Below are 26,188 nucleotides of genomic sequence, written 5' to 3'. Positions count from 1 at the left end.
CACGTGCCTGGCTTAAACTGACATAAACTGACTGCTGACACAAACATGACCATCATTTAAAGTTTCCTAAATAACTGGCTAATTCTAGTTAATGTCTATCTTATGGCCTTAACTAATGGCCTTAAAAATGCCTTTCCTGAAAGAAGAGGTCCAAACCTTCTAAATAAGCCAGGTACAACCAAAGTATTGGGTCTCCACAAATCTCTTTTGACTGAGATCACACATTGTTCTGACACTGCCATAATTAGCAACCAGACCTTAATTTTGGCCAAAGTTTAAACAAATATTAACAACTAAACCTCTTCACTTACTTTTGTGTATCAGGATATTGTAGTATATGTTAGCACTGAAGCACAAATATTGGGTACCTCAAGGCTGATGTGGAATGCATATTCCTTACATGTGTCTCTCCAGACAGATATGTAACTCTGCACGTTTTCTACGTATTTTATGGTGCTAATGCTGATCCAAACCCTGCCAAGACAATTTAAGAGGGTTTGAAAAGATGCATGCCTTGCAGTTCTCCTCTTTTTTTTTTCTCTTCTGTCATTTGAAGCATGTTTTCAGGCCAAACGTATCTTTTTCTGGTGTGGAATGAAGTAGCACGGGTCTGCTGAAGGTACCTTCATCTGCCTGGTCTGCCAGAAACTGAGAGTACCTAGGGAGTAGAGTGGAAGAGAGGAGAAACACCTGAACTGTAGTGGTGCAGGCTCCTTTCTCCCCAGTGCCGTTTTGGTGAAGTGGTTCACCAACATCGATTAATTCACCTTTGCACCAGCACAACATAAGACTGATTATAACTGACACCTAAATGGAAATGTAGTATACATACACAGTAACATATGTATCTGCCTTTTTCAATGGTGAATGTCAGAAAAATGCCATGGTTATGTGAATAGTGGTTCTCTGGTCAAGAAAAAAATAAAAAAAAAAGGAATAATTTTAGGCTAGAATAAGGGAAGAGATGTAGCTATTTGAATCTTTACAGTGTCTAGCTAGTGTCCAAAAGTCCTGTCCAGATACAGGAAACAGGACTTCCTGCTTTGTTCCTAGCCATCCATCAAGAACAGCATGCTACCTGCCATCAGTTCTGCTGTTTCTGTCCTTGCAGATACTTGAAATCCAAACTGACATGGTCCTTAATAACCTGCTCTGGCTGACTGTGGTTGAGCAGGGGGCTGCAGTAGACAACCATCAGAGGTCCTTTCCCACCTCAAGGGTTCTGTGATTCTACAGTTTTTATGCTTATATAAATTGCTTTAGTGAAATAGACTTTTTTTCCTCAATCCCTTATGCAGTTCCTGAGGGTATAACTGTCTTCGTTTTCAGTTCTGCCCAATTTTGGTATGACATGCATTTAATTTTGGGAAAAATCACTTTCTTTGTAGGTTATTCTGCTCAGTTAATCACTAACCAAGTAAATTACTCAGAGCTCAGAAAAGAACTGAATTTGCCCCCCAAAGAGGTGTACATATTGCTTTGGGTAAAACACCATTATAGGTAGGATTTGGTTGCTCAGCCAACCCTTCTGTATTTTGTGTTCCCCTGCCTTGCTCACATCCTTGTCCTCCTGCCATAAAAAAAAGCATTAATTTACTTTCATCAATTTATGTAGTGTTTCTAAATTATTGGCTGATTATGACCATTGACTACCAGTGAATTTGAAGTTTTTCCACAATGCAGACTTCCAACATTTTTATTATCTCAGCTTAGCATTTTTAGCAGAAAATTACAACATCCACGTCCCGTCAGTAGCAAGCAAAGTCAGAACCAAAACCACAATCACCCTAAAAGCTCCTTATACCAGACAAACGCATGCTTGTTAGGTGCAATTCAGGACAGACAGTATCTGTCAGTGCACTATAGAAAGTCTCCTAAGGAAAGCTAAACTCAGGGTCATTTAAGAGAAGATTCCTAAAAGCTCCGAGGAACACGTGGGACCGCCACGTCCTGGCAAGGGTCGGTCACGATACGACCTGACACGATCCTTCCGCGGCAAGGTGCCTCAGCCTGACCCATCCCGCGGGAAGGGCTCTGCCACTCGACGGAATTCTTTCCTCGTCCTCCTCAGCGGGATAAAGAGCCAGCAGGGCGGTCGGAGCTAATTTATTCCCAGGGAGAGGGATAAGCAGCTAATTAATTAATGTGGCGGGCACCGAGACAAAAAGCAGCGCTTCAAGGTTTGGGGTGTGCTCTCTCCTGAGGAGCCCCCTCGGCGGTACAGCTGACGTTCTTTATTCATGTTTTTCCCTTTAAACTGAGCGGGGCCGGGGAGCGGTGGCGGGGCCGGGGGGGATGCGGAGCCCCCGGCGCTGCCCCCGCGCGGTGCGGGAGGGCGCGTAGCCTTTCTCCGCGCCTTGCACAACTGTCGGGGGCACACCCTAAGGGTTAGCAGAAAACAACAACAAGATAATGGCCCCTAATGCGCACCCTGGGCACGGATCAGAGGCGAGCCGCTCCCTTCCTGTGCACCGGCGGGGAACCCGCCTGCCCCGGCGCGGATCGCTCCGCGGGGAGGGACCGACGCGGCCGGCGGTGGGCAGGGAGCGAGGGAGGGAGGGAATCGCCTTATTAAACGCATACACCGGGGCGGGCGGCTGCCACCGCCGCCCCGTCCATGTCCACGGAGAGCCCGACAGCGCCGCGCTCCCCCCGCTGCCGCTCCTGTCCCGGCTGCCGGCGGGCGGACCCGGCGGCCGCGCAGAGCCCCGCGCAGCCCGGCATGGCGCGGCGCGGCCGCTTCCAGCGCCTCTTCGGCCGCAGCGAGTCGGAGGACTCGGAGCCCGAGGGGGCGGCCGCCGCTCCCCGCCGCCGCCCCTCCGCCGCCGCCGCGCCCAAGCGGCGCCCCGCGTTCCCCCACTGGCGCCCGAAGAAGAAGGAGCAGCATCCTCGGAGGGGCGGCGATGCCGCGCCTGCCCGGACCCCGCCGCCCGCCTCGCCCCTCGAGTCCTCGGCACCGCGGTAAGCGCGACACCCGGGCCCCCTTCCCGCACGGGGCGGGATGGCGGGCGGCGGGGGCGCACGGCTGGAGGGCAGGGGTTTGTCTCCCCAGGAGGAAAGCGCGTGGCCCGCAGCCGCCGTCCCGTCCCGCGTTTGCCCCATCCTGCTGGCAGAGCGGCGCCCGAGCCGTGTTGACAAACAGCAGCGCCCGTGTGAATAAGTAACAGTCACCCTTGTGCCCGGAGCACAGGGAAGCAGAGGGAGGCTTCCTGGCCCAAACCAGCCTTCTAAGGGCGGCTAATGTGTGTAAATGGCTTTTTTCTTCTGTATCAGTGGGCTTGCTCTGTGCTCGCTTTTCCTGGACGTAGTAAAGGAGGGAGATGAGAGGGAAGGGCTTGACACCACTCTCCTGCAGTACTTCCCATAGCTGTTGCTCCCCAGTGTGGTTCCAAGGCTCCCGTGAGTAATGGCCATCTAGTGCATGTTGTTGACTTGTAAGTTCTTGAAAACACAGGCATTACTCCGGGGCTTTAGGGCCTGTGGCCGCAGCATGGGGAACCTCAGTGAGACTGGGGTTGCCAAGCAGTAGAGCCCTCTGACGTGAAGGTAATTCACAGTAGCGTATGGTGAACTTGGGGCTGTGTCAGGAATCGGTTTGGTTAATACCGCTCAGATTTGAACAGCACGACCCGTGTGATGAGATGTCAGTGCTACCTGGATATCTGGATTAAGAGTTGGAAAGTGTTGGTCTCTCAGGTGATTGGTTCAGATTGAGAAATCTCATTTCCAGAAGATGGTTCTCTAAAAAAATGTTACTACTTGCCCAAAAATAGACTTCATGAAGAAGTATTGAACTTGACTAAAGTATTGTCTAATGATGTTTATATTTGGTATCGATGTATTACTGAAGACTTAATAAACACTAGCATCTATTACACAAGGGAAAAAAGTACTTATGCTTACATATTTTTAGGAGAAAGAAAATAAAGTCTGCTTTTTCAGAACTATTAAACCAGGAAATTATGTATTTCACAACACTGTTTAGTGGCCATGCTCAGGGCAATGCTGCAGGTGACCTCAACCAGTAACAGCTCTGTCTTCTGCCTTGCAAAAGCCAGATAAAAACAGAAGGGGATCACAGTGTAGCTCAGGGTGGAAGTGAGGTCTGCTCTGTGTTCAGATCCCAGTTGCTCAGGACTTTCACTTGAGTTCCAAAATCTCGCAAGAACAGAGGGTGCACAGCAACTCTGGGCAAGATGTGTTACTGTCTCGTGTGCGTCTCCCGGTAGAAAGCTGGAACATTTTCCAATTTATAGGCTCTGCCGTGCCTGCCAGGCATTACTGAAGAGCCCCATGGCTCTTGGTGACCCTCTCATGGATGCTGGCAGACAGATGAAGGGTTCTCTCTGAGGTCACCTCTTCCCTGGGCTGAACCAGTCCCATTCCTCCAGCTGTTCCTCAGGGCAAGAACACGAGCCCCGGCATCTTGGGGCCCTGTGATCAACTCATCCCAGTTTATCAATGTCTGCATTGTATTGAAGGGGCCCAAAACTGAACAGAGTATCTAGATGTGGGCAAATGAATGGTGGTATAAGTGACATAAGTCTTTATTCTTGGTGTGAATTCCTTTTTCTTCCAGATACCTTGCTGTGTCTACACTGTCAAACCAAACCAGAAATGCTGTATGGGATTTGAAGTTCAGTTCTTACACGTTAGAAAAAAGGAGGATGTTTTTACTGTATAAATTTGTTATCAAGTTCTGTGCCTAGATTACGAGAAAAGTCTAATAACTACAAGGCTTTTGAAAGAATAGGGTTGTAACTCCTGTTACGAAATGCTGGGGTTTTTTGATTTTGGACAGAGAACCAATCCTTCTACTATTTATAACATGTTGGGTTTTTGCTTCAGCAAATGGTAATACATGTGTATGTCACCATCATTAACTGCAGTCAGTTGTCTTCAGAGAGCACAAACTTATCTTTTTTGTGTAGCCTTCTACCACTCTTGTTTTTTTAAAAAAACTGAATAAATTAAGCCTTTAGTATACAGCCCAAACCACTCAATGCATTTTTAAATTATGTTGAAGATTATGGAAACATTATTCAAAAGACATTATTTGAAGTCTTTTATTTGTATTATGTGAATGGTGGGCCGTAATATGCGGTTCCAAAAATCCTGTATAGGCCAAATAAAGTATATGTTTAACAGTGATGATTTTGAAAATATAAGATGCTTAATAAATGGCCATGGCTTTTGCTGTGAGAGACATGGTTTAGCACATAACGAGCATGATGGCTGTCGGTTTGAAGACACCAAGTTATATGACACTCCAACTTAATTACCTGATGAGCTGTTTTGCTATTTTTGTGTTATTTTTTCAGGTAGCAAGTACTTTTCCATGCTGTTAGTGACTTATCTAGAAGAGCAGATGGCATGTAAAAATCTTGGCATAAAAAAATGTTACCATAAAAACCAAACAATCAGCCCAGCTCCTTTAGACTTGAGGCTGAAAGTGTGCAGTCTCCTGCTTCAATGAAGTTTGTGTAGTATTGCCTCTGTTCATGGGGAAAGGGGTTAAATCAGGGCAGGCAGATCCTGGTTGCTTTTTCCAGTGAAAGCTTGTAGAATCTCTTTCCCATAGAAAATAGGTACAAACTGGAGCCTCTATACAGAATAAGATACAGTGAAAAAGAATGAAAAAGAATTATAGTTGTCACCATGCTGCAGATAACCGCAATATAACCTCCTTTGCAGGTCATGACTTAGCGAGTTGTCACGGCTTGGACACTGAATGATCTCCACCCAAGGGCAACTTAAAAAATTATGATGACTTGGATTTGAAATTTAAGCAGGAAGTTGACTACAGGAGGACAAAGAAAACTGTATATCTTTGGGGTGTGTTTGTTTAGCAGTGTTTCTCTCAATGTATGCTACTCTATGAATCCAGAGCTTTTGGTATTTGATGGTCAAGACCAGACAAGTTACTTCAGTCCAGTTATGAGTTGGCTAACATTTAAATGGCAGGAGGTACATTCATGCCCAAATGTATCAATGTAATCAGCATGAAAAAGGAGGACATTTTTGCTGCTTATTATTTCCTCAGTTCCGAGAAATACTGCTAATTTGGTATTGAGTGTGTAGGAATGCTACCATCAACAGCACCCCTTGTTTTTATTACCTTCCTCTCTTCTGATTAAATTAACTCACCTTCATCATACTAAATATGTGAAGGCAAAGAAACCTATGTGACTGTTGTTGTACAATCATTTCGCAAGGAAACAAAAATTATTTAGTTTTTGGTAATAGCATAAAATTAAGGAAAGGCTACATCCAAGGAAAGTCAGATTGTGGAATAATTATACCTTATCTTGTGGAGGAACATGCGCATTTGGGAGATATGCTGAATGTGAAGAAATCTTATGTTGTGAGAGGAGAAAGTGGTGGTGAGACCAAGACTTGATATCTCATCCCTACTTTCATGTTCTTGAGTTACTGTTCTTTGACTTCCATGTTAGAAGAGCCCACACATAACATTGCATTTTGTAAAAAGATGAAGAACAAATGTTTCACCTTGTGAAAAAGAGGTTATAATAACAAAGAACATTAGTAGCTTAATTGATTGACAAGAAGAAAATGTAGAAAACTGTCCTACGGTCAACTGCGTTGTGTCATAAAATACAAACTCTCAAATCAATGAATCAATGTAACTTCATGTGTTACACTTCATGTGTGTAACTTTACATTTGTGCATCAAAAATGAAAACATGAGAACATTCACCTGTGTTCTTTGCAGGAAATATGGATTTCTGCAAGTGTTACTGGTTACATTTACTTAATGGGAGGGGGAAATGGAAAAGGGTAATTAAGTTCAACATATAATTCTTGGTAATCTGTAATGAAAGCATAACACTTTAGGAATAAAGATGCATTATTTTATTATTTTTTTAATATATAGGAAAGAAGTTCTCTTAAACTGTCATGATCAAATAATTGAAAGCAGAATGGTTTTTTCATTTTTTTGATACTGTAATGTAATGAGGAAATCAGTGCTTATTAAAAATATGTTTCTAGAAAGATACTAAGGTAAGAGTGATCACATGCTAAAACATTCACTTAATTTGATTGCATTCTTAAGAGGTTAAGAAATACTATCCTGTGAAAACGTGATGACATCTGTGCCACGAAAGTAGTAGTCTGTCTCTCCTGCATGAGTTTAAACATCAGCTGCTGTTTCTGAGTTTCTGATTTTGCAGATTTGGTGGCTGTGAAAGAACACTCTCCTTTTCAATTTGTCCTTTTAAAAATCAAATGACAGTCTAAAAAATCTGAACCAGTAAGACTGCTGGTTGCCTTCCTGGTAAGCCTGCTTGGATGTCAGGGAAAGGGTAGATCCTGGTAGAGAAGAGTGGCATCTCATTTCTTGTTACTTTGGTGCACTGCCATTGCTGACTTTCTTTATTTGTGTTTTTTCCCTGGAATTAGAAAAAAAAAAATCATAAAAAATAAAGTGACTTAATGGACTCACACCATTAACAGTCAAGGAATTTTTCCTTAATTTTTTGTGTGCTTCTGCCTTTGTTGGATGTTTATTTTGGAGAGATGGTATACCCTACTGTATTCAGGTGAATCTGATCCATAGTAGTGCTGAGTACCATTGAGGTGATAGGAGTTCTGTATTGAATAGTTAAATGTCTATTGAAAAAAGGACTGTTGGGAAAAAACAGGTTCTAGCCTACTCAAAGTAGCTGCCAGTCTTGACACCTCTAGTTTTAGTGTGTCAGATCCACACTTGGAAATAGTGACAGATAAAAACAGAATGGTGTTTTGAGAATTTACTGTTATAAAGCACCACTCTAGAAACCACCCAGGAAGGTGCACAAACAAAAGGTTCATATTGAATGCAGTCACATAGAGTTGGCACTTAGTAATGCATGGAGTGTTAAAAACAATATTAAATACTGAATGCATACCAATTCAGTGAGTACCTTTATTTGAGAGAGAATACAGCTGTTTTCACTGTCTACTCTTCCTCAACAATGCTGTCTCTTGTTTCTTCCTTTTCTCCTTGTAATGTTCCTTGTTCCTACAACTCTGTCCCAGCTTTCGCTCCCTTTACATCCCCTCAAGATTTACATCAAGCAGTTAATACTTCATACTCTAATGGGTTCCTGCTTGCATAGAACAAACAGAAGAGTGATGCCTTATTGTACCTATGATGGTCTCAGGGCATAGGCAGGACAATATTTGTAGATAAAAATTAATATCTGTTATTGAAATGGTCAGTATAATTAATTTTACTTACTTTGTATGCACGATGGGATCCATATCCTCTAATTTCAGATATCTACATCTGAAATAGATATTTCCTTTATAATCAAGGAGGACAAATAGGCACATCGGGTGTGCAATGCATCTCACCCTAAGGTGAGTGTCTAAACCAGGCTAAATGAATCGTGTCTTAGAAGTGCCAGTTTTTCCTAATTGACTTCAAAAGCTGCCTGAAGGTGACACCTCCAACATCTGAATTTGCACATCTGAATTCAATCCATGTTACCTGATAATGAGGGAGTCCACAGGCTGATACTTCCATGTTGGAGATGCTGCAGTACAAAGTCAAGCAGTTATGAGCTGTTCTGGCTTTTAATGTGCAACTTCAAGGCACCTTCCTTGTTCCTGAGCAATCTGCTTTTAGAGACTCATTTTCCACAGAATTTCTGTTATTCAGTATATTCTGTTATCCATTTGATTGTGGTTAAGAGTTTTCAATTTTCTTTAGGGAAGTGGGGTTGAACCCTTCTTCTGTGTTTCCTAGGGAAGACTAGGCAAGTCATGGGAAACTTGTGGTAAACAAATTTTTCCTGAGTGTTTACAGAGAGAGAACAGGAGAAGCAGGAGAAAGAGAAGAGGAGGCTACTAGACCCAGGGTCTGATTTGCAGAAGTTTAGCCAAAATGGTAATATTTAGGGAAGTTAAAGGCTTCTGGGAATGGAATCTTACGAAGGATGGGGAACTGTTAACACTAGACAGTTCTTTCTTTAGCAGTTTGCATTTTAAAACAGAATTAAAACATGAAGACCTGTTCTGTAATTAGAGGTTCCTGCACAAGGGAAAAAGAATCCCTTCTTCAGCTTTCAAAACAGACAGAAAAGTCATCAATGGTTTGCCTGTGTATAATGTATCTGATAGTGTATCTTTGTATATACTATTATATTAGTCAGTTGTTAAGCCTAGCAAACTTTCTGCTGAACACTTTTATCTTCTCACATCTGTTTGTTCATGTGGCCACATACTGTGAGCTAACACAATCTGTCATCAAATATTTCATCATTTGGTGCTCCCTCAAGACAAGAAGGGAAAGATAGGCAAAGACTGATAAGAGGCTAAGAGATAAGAGGTTAATGGTCTCCTCTGCAGAGAAAACAACAACAACAAACAAACATAAAAACCCCCCAAAACAAACCCCCAAAAAAACCCAACCCCAAAATACTCCCATGTAGTATTTAAAGAAAAAAAGATATAATCTTCTATATTATTCCAGAACTGTACTTGAAAATTCTGAAATTAAAATTAAAAAAATATTAGTTGGACAAAATGTTTCCTTTTGGTACATGAATCTTTTATTTGTCTAGAATTTACAAAACTGTAAATCAACCAACCCCAAATTTAAAAGAATGTTCTGAACTATGAAAATTTCTAAAACAAACATGTTTGATGAATTCCCCAAATCCCAAGTTTCAAGTAGAACCCAACACCAGAAGCACAACTGCTATTTTTGTTGTCCCAAAACAGGTTCTTTCACCCAGTGTGCAAAAGGCCAATCCACATGCAGAGTCAAGGTATTTGATTTTTTTGCAGTTCTACGCAGAAAGGGGTGCTGGCTGAAAAATCCACAAAGCCAGCGTGACTACCAAAACTTTTAACTATTCATATATATCTTTTCCTGGTTAATGATTCTCTTGCTTCTGATGCTAATTAGGCTGCATGCTCAGTCTTTCTCTTCTTTTGAGTCAGTGGGTTTCTGGGATCAGTGGTCTGTGAGTCGGTGGTCATGATCTCCCCCTGCTGGAATTACCTTTTACCCATTCAGAGCTGATTTCAGCACAGTTGATGAGTTGGATTTACTTGGGGGTTCTGCCATATGTCCTTGTGGCCCATAAATTCTGCGTTCTCTGTGTTCGCTATCAGTGGTACATCCTTCTTCCCAAGCTTTGGTAACTCCCCTCAGGTCTGAGATCATTGAAACATGTCAAGCCCTAAACCTTAACAAGGCAATTCTACCAATAAGTAATTTGTTTTTCTAACACCTGGACATCACTTAGGTCTTCCTTGTTAGCTGATGTCTGTTTCATGGATTAAATCTGTTTGTTGATTAGGCTTTAAAGTGTGCAAAGATCAAACATCAAAGAACATCCTTTCTTAAGAAAATTTTTATGTATTCCACATCTTGTAACATTTTGACAAAAGAAAATATAAAAATCTGGTTTTCCTCAGTAAGGATACCTTATGTTGATACAGTGCTCCTTGTACTGTTTAAAGTCACTTCTTAAGTACTCTAAGAACTGTAGGCAGACAAGAGGGGCTCCAGTGCATTCTTTAACCAAGTTTTTGTAGTTGCCCTTTCATCTTTGTAAGCTACTCCTGTATTGTCTCTGACTATCTTGAACTGTCACTGGTGCCACAGCTGTGGTACTGCTGTTTTCTGGACACAAGTTGTTTGGAAGCAATGTAGATGGGCTCATACTGCTAGCATAGACACAAATAGCTTAACACTATCACGTTCTGTAGAGAGCAGATTGAGTGATTGGGCTGATTGATTGGTTTTTTTGCAGCACTGAGAATAAGCTCACATATTCAGCCTGGAAGGACAAATGTGCTGACGCAGCACCTAGCTAACTTAGTGACATGGCTTGCAAACTAGAACTGCTTTTTACCTGTCTAATTTGAGCTTGGACACATTGAACACAGATGTCTGCCTCACCCCACCTTGTAGACATATCCTGTGTTAACTTTGTGGGATTCTTCTGATTTGGGTCTGGATTCATGGGAGGCAACCTTGTCTGTTTTCAATTGAGAGAAAATTTTTTTCTCACACCTTTTGTCTGTGTTGTTAGTTTACTGAGTAATCTCTCCCAGGCTGTGGTGGCTTGAATTGCTTGTTTATCAAATGTCTAGAATAATGGAGTCTGTTTTTGACTATGCAAATAGTAAATAACAGCACAAAAGACCAAAAAAAAAGTTGGCATCTTTCAAAGGCTCTGAATGAGTACATATCATTTGCAATTTCAGAGCGGAACTCATCACACTTTTTAGTCCTTGTGTAATTTAAAGGGTGTGTACGAGGTGAAGAATTAAAAAAGAGGCTGAGAGGCCTACAAACATTCCACAGGGGTGTATTTTAAATAGAATGTAGGTGACAGTCCTGCAGGTGATAAGTGTGTTCACGTGAAATTGGCTGCCTGGTTCCTGATGAACAGCTCAATGCCCATTCCTGTCATGTTTGTCAGAAATTCAACGTAGCCAGGGTTTCAGGGAGGCTCTTCTGTATTTGGGTTGGAACTTGCTGGTGCTTTCAGGAAAATGGTCACCTTTAAAGTTCTAACAAATCTGAATTATGGAGGTTTCTGTCCTCTCTGTTGATAGAGTAGAAATCCAAAGGCAGCCAGAGCTGTACTATTACTCATGTGAGTCTTTCTCATTCTTAGTACTATCTTTGGCCACGGATCTGTGGCTTGGAGCGACTGGTAATTGAACTAACCAGTTCTTTAATAAGATCTAGATGATATCTTCCTCGCTTGGGACAAATAGAAAACTTCACTATATACAGCCTTTGAGGTAAGGTAGAGCTAATAATTTTAACACGGGATTTTCAGTGCTCTATATGAGTAAAATTTATGGGTAAGCTAAATTGTGTCTGAGAGATTTCATGTTTTCACTGAAATTCACTATGAAAGGACAAAAATGACTAGAAATACAACAGTACTGTCTACTAGCTCATTACAGTTAATAAAATGAAGAAAAAATTTAAAATGAAAAAAAAAATAATTCTGAAACCTAAGTGCAACCTTTTCTGTTAAGAGACCAAACTTCTCATCTTGACTTTCAGCAACTGTTTGTTAGTGAAAACATATTATGTTTGGATCAAAGGATAGTTTAGAAAATGTTTTTAAGTTCAAAATAAATATGAGTCTTATGCCAAACAACTTTTACATGTGTGCCAGTGAGCTAAAAATATCTTATAAATACATAAAAAATCAGAAAATCAGCATATACTTCATAATATCAATTTTTGGCAGAAATCTAGTCAGATGATAAACTAGTCTGTTCTGTTATGTGAAAAGTCCTATTTTCCCTTGTAGATGCTAAACATAGTGTGGTAGTGAGACATGCATATGAAAACATGAGCACGGAGTGACGTCAATTATAAATGTTGTGAAACAGTGTAGTAATTTAGTCTTGAGTATTTTATGAATCGTCTGCATTCTAAATTAACCTAGTTTTAGTGAGCTATATCTCTTTTCTCACCACTGTAGAGTACAGTGCTCAGAAGCTGTGCATGAGCCTGGCAGGAGCCAGTGGGCTGCTGGAGCTGGAAGAATGTCCCACTAGCTGCTAAACCAGTGGGGCAGCATTGGAAGCAGTAATAATAGTTCAGGGCTTACCTGGAGGTATTCGAGTGAGGATTAGATGTTACAGGGGTGCTTGCTGTGACGCTGAGGAGGAACTGAACAGGAAGTATCCAACAAAAACTTCACAGCTTTAAATTCTCAAATTCTGAGTCTACAAATGCTTTAGCAAGTTCAAATATTGAGCACAATGGTATTTTTGATGACACTATGGTGTTGCCTAATGTAATCAGATTTTTGTGATGAGTATTAATAGTCTGTCAAGTTTCTTCCAAAACTACAAAATAAAATAAGTCCATGAGAGGTGTTTTATTACTGACAGAAAGGTATCTGAATCACTTCTCACTGTTGGATGCCTGTTTTCTTTATCTAGTTTGTCTACAAAGGTTTATTTAGCAGTTGTTTTCTTTGGAATTGTTTTAAATTTTTTTTTTTTGTGATTTTGCTAAATATGATCAGAGAAATTCCTTAATATCACCACAATTGTGACTAACTTGCCACACTTTGCACTTTAGTTTTGCTTGATTTTGTTTGGTTTTAAAAGAAAAGAAGGCTCTGTATACTTGTTTGGACATGTGTAATCTCTTCTATCTGAGTTCCTTGCCAACCTTTGGCATATTTCCTTGGTGAAAATTCTGCTAAGCAGTGTTTCCCCCCTCCCTGCTGTTTTCTGCAGAAGTAGTGCTTCTTCTGCATCCTCCTTAAAGCAAATCTTTTATGCTCTGAAGATTCCACATTTTGGCAATTTGTGTCTTTGGGGCTAGGGTTTATCAAAGTCCAGAAATTTCTCTGTTCTCACTGTTCCTTGTTATGGTCCATGGAGTTCCTTTTCCCCCAGTGATGGACTGGATAGGCTTTTCCAGTTGCAGCTGGACTCTCCAGTCATTCTGGGACAGCTGCCAAATCAATGTGCTATTATGTATTCATTTCTTCCCACAGTTCTGACTTCATTTCACATAAGGTAAGAGTTGATAAAAGTTTAACATTAATTTCCTGGTCCCGACTCTCTGTAACTAAGATGGGCGGATTTCTCTCTCATTCAATAATAGTGCATATTTTTAACAAACGTGCAATTCCTTCAGTTCTTTTCCTGGACATAATATTCCTCAGGCTATCCACCATCTGATCTGTTTCTCTCATAAGTCTGTAACATATTTTAATTTACTTCCAGAGTAATGATTTACAGCCTGTATTGTAGCATAGGTGTGTAGAGTAGTTTTATTTGATATAAATTTAAAAAAATATAAATTAATATTATATACAAGACATAACATTGTTTTCATTCTAACGTGTCCATTTGGGTTTACTGACTGAGTTTTCTTACTAGCAGGATATTCATTAGACACGAAGATGATTATAAATAAATTTTGCTGCTGATGACAAATTAGCTGTTCATTTAATGAAGCAGGTGTGACCCCGCCAGGTGTTGGCAGCAGCAGGCCATGGTGTGTGTGAGATACACGTGCTTCCTTTTTTTTACTTTCAAAAGCAATCAGGGTGCTTCTCCAAGGGTAGCTGTTGTTATTTGGTGCTTTTTGGTGCTTTTTTTTTTCTGTGTGTGTGTAATATTCCATCTAGTGGTTGAGTCATTTCTACTTTTAAAAGAAGTTCTGAACCCTCTTCCAAGTGGCCTCTTACTCAGTTTGTGTGAAGAGCACATGCAGTTGCCTTTCCCTCTCCAATCACATTAAAAGTGTCAGGGAAAACAGATGTGAAATAAAGGATATTGAGAGTTAAAGTCATGAAAATAAATACTCTCTAAATGAATACTGAAATGTGGGCAGACTTACTTGATTTAGCATTTCTTATGTCTTCTGTAGGTTGCCCTTGCTTGCCTCTCCTTTCTTTGTAATTTTAGCCTATGAACACTGAAAGTTTGGAGAATTTTTTGATTATGCCGTTTTCCAAACTTCAGGGTCAGGTTTTTGCAGTTGTTAGAAATTGGTTGAAAATAGAGAAATGATTACTGTAAACAGCTTCTCATAAAAAGGCTTTGGCAGAACTTTTTTCTCTGCACATGTATTCTAAATAATCTGTTTTGCTTTTGAGCAGTGGTCCTCATTCATGTTCAGGTGTTCTTGTGTGTGTGGTTACTGTGCTCAAACATAAGGACTTTCTAATATAGCAATATGCACAGGTACCCATAGATTTGTTGCTGCCACTTGTGCTTCCTGTCAGAGGAACAAAGGGCTAGACTTCTTCATGTGTTTCAATAATTCCTTAACCTGAGTGCAAGTTTCTTATTCTTGGGGAGCTTTTAACTTCATTTTCCAATACTTTTTATAAGCTGGAGTTCACTGCTTTAGGTCCTTTGTTCACAGAGCTGAAGAAGGACATATGAACAAACAAGGCAGTGATCAGGGGCATCTGGAGGAGTAGTGAGCACCTCCCAGAACTGGGAGCATGAATATTTTCCACTGGTGCTCATGCAGCTTCTGATGTTGATGAGCTGCTTTCAAAGTGCCTGGGTGAGGAACAGGTGCTGTGTTCCTGACGGTGCCTTCTGCATGTCTCCTACGGTCAAATCCCAATCAAATGACAATAAGGAAACAATTTGGGTGCTGATCCTCCCTATGGTATCTTGTTATCTGATCCTTGTTACCAGTGTGGTGTTCAGTACCATTGCTAGCACAAACCAGGACACCAGATTATATTTGAGAGAGCACCCAGGGTATGTCAGTCCATCTGAGCAGCAGATAGTGCTGACCGACGCTGCAGGACTTGAAATGGTGTTGCTGATGGCATTCAGCACTAAGGTTACCACTGTGGATGAAGGGTGTTGCCTTTCTCTGTGACTCCTCACCATTTGCAGGATGCAATGTGTGTAAATATTCTCAGTCTTTGACAATATGAGTGGGTCCTGGAAAGAAAAGATGGTTTCTGTGACAGTCTAGGATACAAGGCATTTGTGGTGGACAGGGTGACCCAATTAGAGACTGTTCAGCCCCGCACCTACCCAGGAGCAGTCCCCATGGCAAGAAAGTATTTGGAAGGCAGTAATTGAGTTCACAGGGGTTGGAGATCTTGTTTCCAGCTCATACTTTCAAGATGAAGTGGTTGTAGATGAGCACTCTACAGAAGATTTCAGAGAGTCAAGGTCTAAGATGTGGTGGACTGGCAACATATAACCACATCAAAAAGCCTGTCAGTATTGTTGGTAGTTCAGCAAAAAGCCTTGCAAACAGTGTCTGTGCCTATAAAAAAGTGTCCTCTGGGTGATGGATTTACTAGACTGACCAAGGCTGCTGGGGAAGTAGCACCTCCAGCATGGTCAGAAACTGTATTTATTTTATTTAAGAGGTCCAAAGGACACTTTCACAGATTCACATTCATAAAATACTACACACTTTCTGGGGGCATCCAAATTTGATGATATATTCAGCAGAACACTCCCTGAAGTCTCCCTTCCACTTCCGAGTTAACTGATTATTCCTTTGTTACTATTCATGTGTGCGCCTGTGGTCAACCACAAATGGAAGAAGAACATTAAGCTATGTATGAAAAACATCAAATGCAGAGGTACTGCTAAGTAGTGATATGAGAAGCTTATCAAGTATGTATACTTTTGTTGGAGTATACATATGGCAGTACTGATCTAACTCTGGTAGCCTCCTTTTTTCTTCTGTTTAGAACAGTCACACAGGATTGAATTAAAACAATCTTTTTACTTTAACTGAAAGAAATAGTGCAACATGATGGCATAGTATAGTAAAAACAGATCAATGTACATTTTTGTATCATAACCAAAAAATGGTAGGAATTCATAAATAGGCCTCTGAAGATATGGAGTCTCCCCAGTACAGTGTATTTTGAAGGAATCCTAATCCTAGCCCCATGAGAATGATTTCACTCTGTGATGGGTTGACCCTGGCCAGCAATTAAGCACCCACCAACCCCTTGCTCACTCCTCCCCATCAGTGGGATGGGGGAGAGAAAAAGAAAAGAATAAGAGCAAAAGCAAGAAGAAATTCATGGGTCAAGATAAGGATAGATTAATAAGAAAAGGAGAAGAAAAAAAAATCCCAAGTGATGCACAGTCACTCACTCACCAACTCCTACCAGCAGACCTGTGTCCAACGAGTGTCTGAGCAGCAGCTACTTTGGAAAGACACCCCCCATCACAAAAACAGAGTTTGTATTGCTGAGCACGATGTGGGTATCCATCCCTTTGATCAGTTTGGGTCAGCTGTTCCCTCACAGCCTTCTTGCTGGAGAGGCAGTATGAGAAATTGATAAAGCCTTGGTGCTGTACAAGCACTGCTAGGCAATGGCTGAAACTTTGGTCTATTTTCAGTTTTGGTCACAGATCTAAAATACAGCACCACATGGGATGCTAGGAAGAAAATGAACTCCATTCAGCTGGACCCAGTGCACGCTCTTAGGTGCTTATCCACAGTTAATGATTTGTTTTCCACTGAAGTATTTATTATATTAGCTTGTGGTCTGAAAGATTGGTGGAAGAACCTTGATTGTTAAACGTGTAATGAGTTTTCTGTACATAAATACTTTGGAAGACTGAGCAAAAAAAAAGGCAATTGTGACTTGGGAGATCAGAAAAGTCACTATGAAATAACCCAGGTTGCCGAAAAAAAGGTGAAAACTTAATAATATCTTCTTAGAGTGATAAAAAGTATTGTTTCATATATGTTTAAAATACATAGTTGTTAGAGGAGATTTAAGGCTGATTTTTGTATTTTGAAAGGAAGAAAAAAATTACATTGTATTTTGAAAGCTCTTGAGATGAACTGCCTGGGATGCACATGAGCAGCTTAGTTTTAGAACAGTCCTTGATAATTTTTACAAATTCAAACATTTGTAGTTAGTAAGCTTAGACAAAGAAAAAATAAGTCCTAGACTTTGAAGCTTAATAAGATTGCCTAGGGGAGACAATAGTGTGCTTTATTGCATAGTTAGATAAAAAATTGCCCTGCTTTATTTACAAAATAAATTAGATATGGTCTTTTTAATGCTTTAATGAAATACAAGTTTGCATATCTAACATTATTTCATTCTCTTTAACTTTTTATTGTGTAATTTTTCTCTCTTCCTTGTAGACTCTGTAGACTTTTTTTTTTTTTAATACTTGTTGTTGAACTTGCATGGATTAACAAATACAAACAGGTAAGCACGAATTTGAACACAAATTCATGTCCAAGCAAAGAACTAAACGTATCTCACTGTGATGTGTCCCTTCTGTCCTGCATCAGTAGTCAGCTAATAATGAAGTGATGTCATTGATACATCTGTTATCGTGGAGGCTACTAGAAACACCCTCAAATTTGTGTGACTGTCACTGTTTTTCCCTTATCTTGATTTGAAAGACCATAGAGGTACATATGTTGTGTATATCCTGGATGACTCCCAGGAGCTTGTTCACATCCTATCAGATGGCTTTCATGTTCACACCAGCTGTTACTTGGTGTTGATGCCTCCTGCCACAAGTCTTCTCTGTCAGATGTTGGGTCTTGGTGGTGATAAATCTGATGAAGGAGCTGCTGGTCTGAAACTGTTAGGATAATTGCAGATATGTCAGCATAATTGTGTCTCCTCCCTTCCCACTTACTGGACATACCCACTTCTTGGGACAGGAGCTACCGCAGTGAGACTCAAAGGATTCTCAGCATAACTGCAGTACAAATAGTACTAGATTTTACCTCTTACACCTTTTTTTTTTTTGGCTTTAATATAGTTTATGTGTTGATTACACTGTATTGCTTAATATTTGGGTCTGAGTTTTTATGTGGCGCCTACACATAACATACGCAACAGAAAATAACAAATTGCAAAAGCTTGAATCAGTACAGACAATTTTTTAATGTTTATGCAAATTCATTTTTCCTAAAAGTCATTTCCATTTCCTCCAAGAGGAAGAAATACATTGTTAAAAAAATGGCTTGAGGAAACCCTCACAGTCCTTCATCTGTCATACTTTCAAAAGTGTTTTACTTCTTCCACTGATTTCTTTATGTCTCATATGCTGAAACAGTCTCATTATTTTCATCTGCTCAATAATCTGTCCCTTTATAAATGTGTTTATTTTGGTTAGTTTTGCACCCTTCCTTTTATGCTGCTCCACTGTCCTTTAATCTAGCCAAAATTACAATTTAATAATGAAGATGAGGGTTGAGGAGGAGGGGCAGTTCTAGTTCAAAAAGTTAGCTGTAAAACAAAACCCTTCAGTCATCTTGCATCTTTTGGTATTGCGGTCCACAGTTCAGTCTGCCTAGGCTTTACAGGGCACTTCTTTGTTTTCTTGCACCTTTGTACAGAGTGAGGTGCAGAAATACCACTGCGTATGGCTGACAAAACCAAAGGGGAACTGAAGCTTTTCTTTAATGAAAACTATGTGCCTTTTTACTGGGAATGAGAAAAACCTTTTAGCAGAAATAGTTTTCTAAGTGCCTGCCAAAGTTTCTATAGCAAAACTGCTTTTTGAGCCAACTCTTTGAATATTTGCCTAGTAGAGCATTAAAAAAGAATGACTAAGGACATAGAATCCAGCAAAAAAATCAGTTTGTTTTACCTCTTCTTGTATTTGTTGAAAATTTCCATATTTTCTTTTGCACCACTGACCCTAACTGCTTTTATTAATTTGTATTATGCTAATTAACATAGGGAGATGTTTGGCTATACCAGCTATACTTTGGCTGGAACTTTTATGTTAGGAGACTGACAATTCGTTTTAGCCTATTTTGTGACTTCTGATCAATATTGGCAGGGGTAACACATATTATACAGACTTACATGGTAAGAAAATAAACTTTTAATGAACAAGCTGGTTCACACGCATAGTGAGATGAGTGTGTAAAATGCAAGTTGTTAATTCTAGATTTTTGTGCTGAAATTTTTAAAGTTTGATTTTTGTTCATTGCCTCCATTTTCGTTAGTCTTCTGACACATCTTTAAGGGAGAGGAGATTGGAGTATTGGAGATGCTTGAGTAAGTTATTTTGTATGGCTGGACTTACCTCAGAGTTCATTCCCTGGGAATGATACAGGGTCTTGCTTACAGGTCAAGCCTTGTTGTTCTGAAGTTCCTAAAATTGTTATTGCATGTGTGTTAATTAGTGAGACCTGAGTTATTAAATTTATCTTGAAGTTTCATTATGAAAGCCAAGACTTCAGTGTCCTGTTGTTTCTGTACCTCCTGGGGTTTTTTCCTGTTAATTAATGAAAACATTAATAGAAAATGGTATGTTTCATTTTAAGGCCATTGCTTTATGATGCTTCGGCCAAATCATGCCGTTTTATTTTTGTATCTATAATTCAGCAATTTAAAACATTTAAACTAATAGAATTATCTATCTCAGAAATAAACTTCAAATATTTAGAGATTATTTGTCATTGTTAGTTACCTCTTCCTGATCCCTAACTTCTTTGAAGTGAGTATTATGGTATATGAAGATACAAAAAAATACAGTTCTGCATTATAGATAATTAATATCCTATGACAGAGATTTCATAGTCTGTGTCTTTGCAGGAAGAAGGTCTGCTGCAGGTTAACTGTGTCTTCAAATGTGCATTTACTGCACACAGCAGCCTGGAGGTGGCTTTTAGAATGCTCGAGGGTCTGGGTTTGGAGACTGGGTCCAAAGATTTTAAAATTGTCACTTGTATCATGTGTATATAATACAATGAAAACATGACTGCTTGCTTTCTTTTCCCTTGCATAACTGATTCTAGTAAGAGAGTGTTGATTACTTCAGTTGTTTACTATTGCTCTCTTTTGGAGATTGTAAAGGAATCTGTGGCTCCTTTGGCTGGGAGAAGGTTTTTTAAGAAAGAAGGGGTTTATATTATACATTGAAAAATCATCAAGACAAAATAGTCTGCTGTCTAAAACTGAGTACCAGAAATGTTTTACCCCCAGATCCTGAGGATTTATCTGTGGGAGATTCTAATTTCTTGTCCCTTATGAACGAGTTGCCCCATCTGGGTCACAAATGATGAGATAAATGCCTTGTTAAACTGGTTCTAGCCCTTAGAGGGTTGAAAGTAGGCAAATGCAGAAATGAAAATAGAAGGTTTAGGAGGTAACTACAGAGTTGCTGGCAGATGACTTTGTAGTCAGCTATTGTAAATAGGACATCCTAGATGACTTAAGTCAGTCTTTGAACAGGCTCCAGAACAACTTGCGTTTAATGTATAAAGTCCAAGACTCATAATACATTTGTGCCACATGATGCTTTAGGATAAAGTTTAATGTGTGAACTATTTTAAAATTAAAATGCGATTGAAATGGTGGTAGAATTATTTTGTGTGATTCGAGGTGTTTACTTAATTACTCTTTGTACTTAGCTGTCAATTAGACGTCTTGCGTAAGGCCCGGAGCCAGACTGGGCTACATAACCTGCTGAGACACTGGGATGATACAAACACCTTTGGCTCTGAAGGAACACCAGAAAACTTTGTATGTGGTGTTTCTGTTTCTTCGTTGGTTTTTAAATGGTCACATGAACATTTTCAGACTTGAAGCCTTCAGCAGCTTACGCACCGAAAGCACGTAAAGCATCAGAATCTGAGATAGTGTGCACGCGCACTTGAACAATATAGTTTGTCACTTAGTGCTGTACCGAAATAATTAATTTCTTGATGACAAAGAGCTGAAGCATGACATTTACTGCAATGAAAATTACTTCCTTCAGCGAACACCATGGAGGTTACTCCTGCTGGGTACAGACCAGGTCAGGTAGACATCAGAATATGCAATGCTATAGCTGTAGGCTAGTAAGAGCAAGTTCAGTCCCTTAAGTTTTTGTCTTAAATCAGCTTCAAACACAACCATAGTAATCTTATAATTTTATATATGGCGTATTTAATCAAAGATAAGGTGGTCGATATCAAAATTTGCTTGTCACATGTAGACTTAATCCAATCGGAAGAGTAGGTGTGGCTGAACGTTAACGCTTATGGTGGATAAATCAAACTTGTTTTCGCTCAGAAGAGCATGTGCATTGAGATTAGCTACCTCTGCTCTGGCTGTTTGTTAAATCTAAGAGACAAGATAAACTTATTTCTTTTATAGAGGTGTGACCACTGATCAGTGCAAGAGAGAGAAGTAGTTTGTTGTAACCAGATTCCTCAAAAGTAAAACCTTAGTTTTTTTCTTAAGATTTTTCTTTGCACGTAATGATCCCATTATTGGGGCACGTTGTTTTAACTTGTCGCAAAGAGTCTCTGCCTGCTTCGCTCTGTTCAGGACTGCTTGTCAGGCTCCATCCCAGACATTTAATATAATTAACATGAAGGTGTTTCCTGCTCAGGAGGTATTTAAGCATCCTAGGATGATCAAGCATTGAGGCTGGAAAATGAGCTGTTCATAACCAATAGTTGAAGGCCTTGTAGATTAGTAATCCAGAAGAGACCTCTTAATGAGCAGAGTGGAAGCAGCATTAAGTAAGTGTACTGAATTGTAACAAAATGCTCGTCATTTTAAATAACAAAGCCTTACACAAAATTAACTGGGCTGTCAGTGTCCCAGTTAAAAAATATTCTCTCTAGTTTGTCTGCACCTCCTTTTCCAGGAGCCTCCCATTTTCATTTTTAATTTCCCCCTCTCTTCTGTTTTTTACATCCTTTCTTTTATCTTCTCTCACTGCCTGCAAGATCACTTTTGGTAGCTGTGGGAAAGAGAAGGAGGTGAAAGAGGGGAGTGATAAATTGGTTTGACAAGAGGCAAAAATACTGTCAGGAGACTACTTCTCATTCCTCAAAAGGTGAAGCAAAACAAACTTTGAGAGCGAAGCCTGAGATCTTCTGGCTCTGTAAAGATGCAGAGATGCAGGTAGGCTGCCTTCAGTGAACTTGTATCGAGAAGGAATCCTGAATTCTGCTGCTACTTACTTGTTAAGCTAGTCGTTCTGAGGAAGCCAGTGTGACTTCAAAGAAGCACTTCATAGTGTAAATCCACGTTATGATGTCTGTTTGAGCTGGCAGAAAGCCTAACCTCTGTGGAGGTATGTAGAAAACCCATCCACATCCATGTATTTATTTTGATGTATAACTTTTGACAATTTCAGTAGCTATATTAATTGCTTTTAAAGGAATGTGAGAATGAAGGGTGCTGATGATAATCTGTAGGACTATGGCATGTACTATTAAATAGTTTCTTATGTTGGTGCTGTGCTAGTGTTTGTGACAAAATCGCTTTTTATGGTGCATCTGTGACTGAAATTGATACATGTTTTTGAGTTGTGATTTCACCTTCTCTGTTGTTGTCCTGTTGAAAGGTGTAATAATTTTCAAGACTTCTTTGATTTAGTTCAGGGAAGTTCTGCTGGACTTGTGACTTGAAAAGCCATACGAAATACAAGAGTAGATTTTTAAAAGTTGTATCTAAAACTATGTCTGTGTTAAAGCATTTGTAAATTGTTTTCATAAATATAACTGTAAATACACCTATAAGATGTAGATTGTTTGCTCTAAGACATGACAGTCATAGACCTGGCCCATTAAACACTCTCATAAGTTGTCATTGTGTATTGTCATCTTTTAAGACATCAAACTTCACTCAGATGCTCCACATTGAAATATGCAGGGAATTTGAATGAAAGGAGTTAGCGGTCTGTTAAACTAAGATAGTAAAATGTTTATTAAAATCTCTGCCGATGGAATTTTTCAGACAATGAAAATACATTTTTTGCAAAAAAGTTATAATTATTTGAAACCTGAAATTATGAAGTCCATTATTAAGTCTGAAAACAACAAAACATCTTGTATTATGTAAGCTGACTTATCTAACTATGTTATACATGTTACTGAATATATTATTTTAATTCAGTTTTCCATCTCTATAGTGCCACCTTTAAAAAAATATATTTGCTTTTTCCTGCAGCATGTTTGTAACTGTAGGTTACCTAGGTATTTAGACTGTTGATATTCAGAAGTGACATAATAAACTTACATTAATGCAATTTGTAATCACAAATCTCCCTTGTATATAAGCCACTGTGTTATTTTCTGAGCAAAAGGTGGGTCAGTGCCTTGTTGCCAAAAGTCTGAATTTCACCTGGGCTCAGCGTAATTGACGCAAATGTAGAAGGGCTGGTACCACACTAGTTGGTTGTCTTTGTTCTAGACAGTGGGCTAATTTAGCTCATGAAATCGACTCATTTTAGGCGAGTTCCTTTGCTATAATTGCAGGGTGTGGTTTATGAAGATTTTGATGAATAGATAAATGGATGAGTTTATGCAGCACCAGCCAAACCTCACAAGTCTTGGATGCATCTCATTCATTTGGCCCTTTCCTCACTCTCTCGGGCTGTGCTGCTGGGGGTTCACCCTCCTGCGTGCCGCTGGGCTCATGGGGCCTGCACAGGGGGCTCCTCACTGGCCCAAAGGGTGCAGGAGAGGCTGGAGCAGGGGAGCACATTAGGCTGCTGAAAGGCTATGTAATATTCTAGGATCTCATGCTGAAAGGGACCTTCCTGTAAACTGCAGTCCCCAGCCGCAGTCTGGTGCTGTAGTCATTTATTTCCATATAACAAGTTGTGTCCCTGCCACGGGACCTAGAGGTCAGGTGTGTGTAGCAGTGCATCCCTCCCTGCTACCTCTGTTCCCATCCTGCACGAGCTTTCCTGCATTTGGCCAGTGGGAACTTGAGAGGCTTGTTTTGGTGTATGCAAACCTGTTTTATCCCTTCTTCTGGGCAGAAACTGTTTTCCTAAGAATTAAAGGCTCTTCTAGGTGTTACTGGAATTGTGCTGTATTTAGAAACGTCGGGATGAATTGGGCTTATTTGAAGTGGAACTTTAGTCTAGGGCAGATTACTGGATGCTCACAGCAAACTTTAAAGAATGAAGAGCACAAACTTTGCTAATTTTTTTTCCAACTATCACTTTGAATCAAAATGTTAAAACTCACATAAAAGAGTGGGCGGGGGGGGAGTGGTGCAAGTGTGACTGTATATTCAGAAGTATTTCATGTCCCTAAATTTGTAAATATCCTTCTGTATCTCTCCATGTAGCTGTAGAAAGGTGGAAAATTATGCCGTAACATGATGTTTCTGTTCCTCAAGTCATGGTGAGTCAATATGAACAAAGGAAGACAAGCATGATGTGTTTAAAGAAATGACTGGTGCTGGCTTTGTGTCTCCTCAGTCAAACAGCTTCATCTGGTTCTTTGAGCTTCTTACTATATAAAATGAGATACTGCCTTTGTTAGGTAAGTCAGTATGATGATTATTGTTTATACAATGCTTTAAAGCTAGGCCAGAGTATACATATCAAGACGAGCTTTTCACTCACATGAGACAGTCCAGTGCAACACAGTTAAAACTGACCTTAGGGTGCAAGGATATTACTAGCGTGTACTTATTCATTGCCCACCAAAAGTGGAATTTAACCCTGCTTGGCTTGCTGGATGCTGCTACAATATTAGACATGATTTATTTTATATTACTACAAAGCAACAAAGTTTTTTATGTATCTTCTCTGGCACATCTGTCAAATCAATGTCAGATGCTCTGAAAAGTGCCAATACACATATATTTGAAGAATCAGGTTTCCCCTTATAGGTTTCTTCTATACTGCTTCATTTTTCTCCAAAATTAGAAGTTGAAAAATTACAGTGGAAAATTTCAGGAATATTTTTCAAAGCCATTTTTTAGTAACCAACTTCAGCTGTCTCCCAAACATGGCTGCATACACGAAGCTGATGTAATGTCAACACTTGGCTGTGGGAGGAATGGAGTGTTTATCGCAGGCAACTTGGGTTTGTTGGGACACACTGGCATCTATGTAGAGGTGCCACCCAGTGGTTAGATGGTAATGGTTTTTCTGATGAATTAAAAAAAAAAAGGCAAAAAGAAAAAAAAAAGCACGCTCAAAGGAGTACATCTTACATTAATATTTATCTCAGTTTTAGGGTGTTTTTTAAAGTTCATGATCAGCACACGGGGTTCAGGAAGATACGAAATGAAATCTATTACAGTTAATGCCTTAGTTGAGATTATCAGGAGGCAGAAGAGTGGAAGGGTGAAGAGCATCTGGTACAAGCCAGCTGTAGATCATGCTCTATGCTACTATTCATGAAGATTTTATCTAGCTATATAGTGGCATGGTTTCTGGTGCAGCTAAACCCATTATACACTGAGTTTCCAGATTACCTAGGAGATAACCTTATAATTTAACTCCAGCTATTCTCAGTCAGAATTGTCTGTATTGGATTTTTTTCCCCAGTAGTAGAGGTGCTAAAGAAGTTAACTTCAAACATAATGAATAACTGCCATAATTGCTATGACAGAGGGGCTTTTTGATTTTATAGAATGGAAAAGGGTCACTTGAAATAAGAAACCAGAAGCTGCTTGGATGCACTGTATTGAAGATCTGGCTGCAGAGCAACACTGTGTCTGTGTTAGGACTCAGAAAAATGTGTTTTGAAGGCCTAATGACTATAGTATTTCCAGTATATTGCATGCTGTTTGAAATGCAAGAAAGCTAGAAGCTTGAAGCCATTTCATCTCATGAGCAGTTGCTCAGAGCTTCAACAAACTGCCAAATGAAAACAAATACATTTAATAACCTGAAATTAATATATGGTACTGGGAAGGCAGTAGAAAGAAAAAACAAATACACGTAGGAATGGAAATGGACAACAAGTATGACAAGTTTGTGGTATCCGAGTGGC

General features: G+C 39.9%; 1 protein-coding gene across 1 annotated transcript in view; it reads left to right on the top strand.

Moving 5' to 3' along the window:
- Window positions 1-2,619: 2,619 nt before the first annotated feature.
- Window positions 2,620-26,188, top strand: part of CRYBG1 (crystallin beta-gamma domain containing 1) — a 95,160-nt gene continuing 71,591 nt past the window's right edge. Inside the window, exon 1 of the mRNA XM_051792342.1 lies at window positions 2,620-2,961. Coding sequence (XP_051648302.1) covers window positions 2,723-2,961 — 239 coding nt within the window. The 5' untranslated portion in view covers window positions 2,620-2,722. The remainder of the gene's footprint in view (window positions 2,962-26,188) is intronic.

The sequence above is a fragment of the Manacus candei genome, unplaced genomic scaffold (genome assembly GCF_025592945.1).
Source record: "Manacus candei isolate 608988 ecotype Guabito, Panama unplaced genomic scaffold, ASM2559294v1 h1tg000034l, whole genome shotgun sequence".
NCBI classification, from domain to species: Eukaryota; Metazoa; Chordata; class Aves; order Passeriformes; family Pipridae; genus Manacus; species Manacus candei.
The sequence above is the reverse complement of the archived record's forward strand: the minus strand, read 5'-3'. Positions and strand labels throughout refer to the sequence as shown.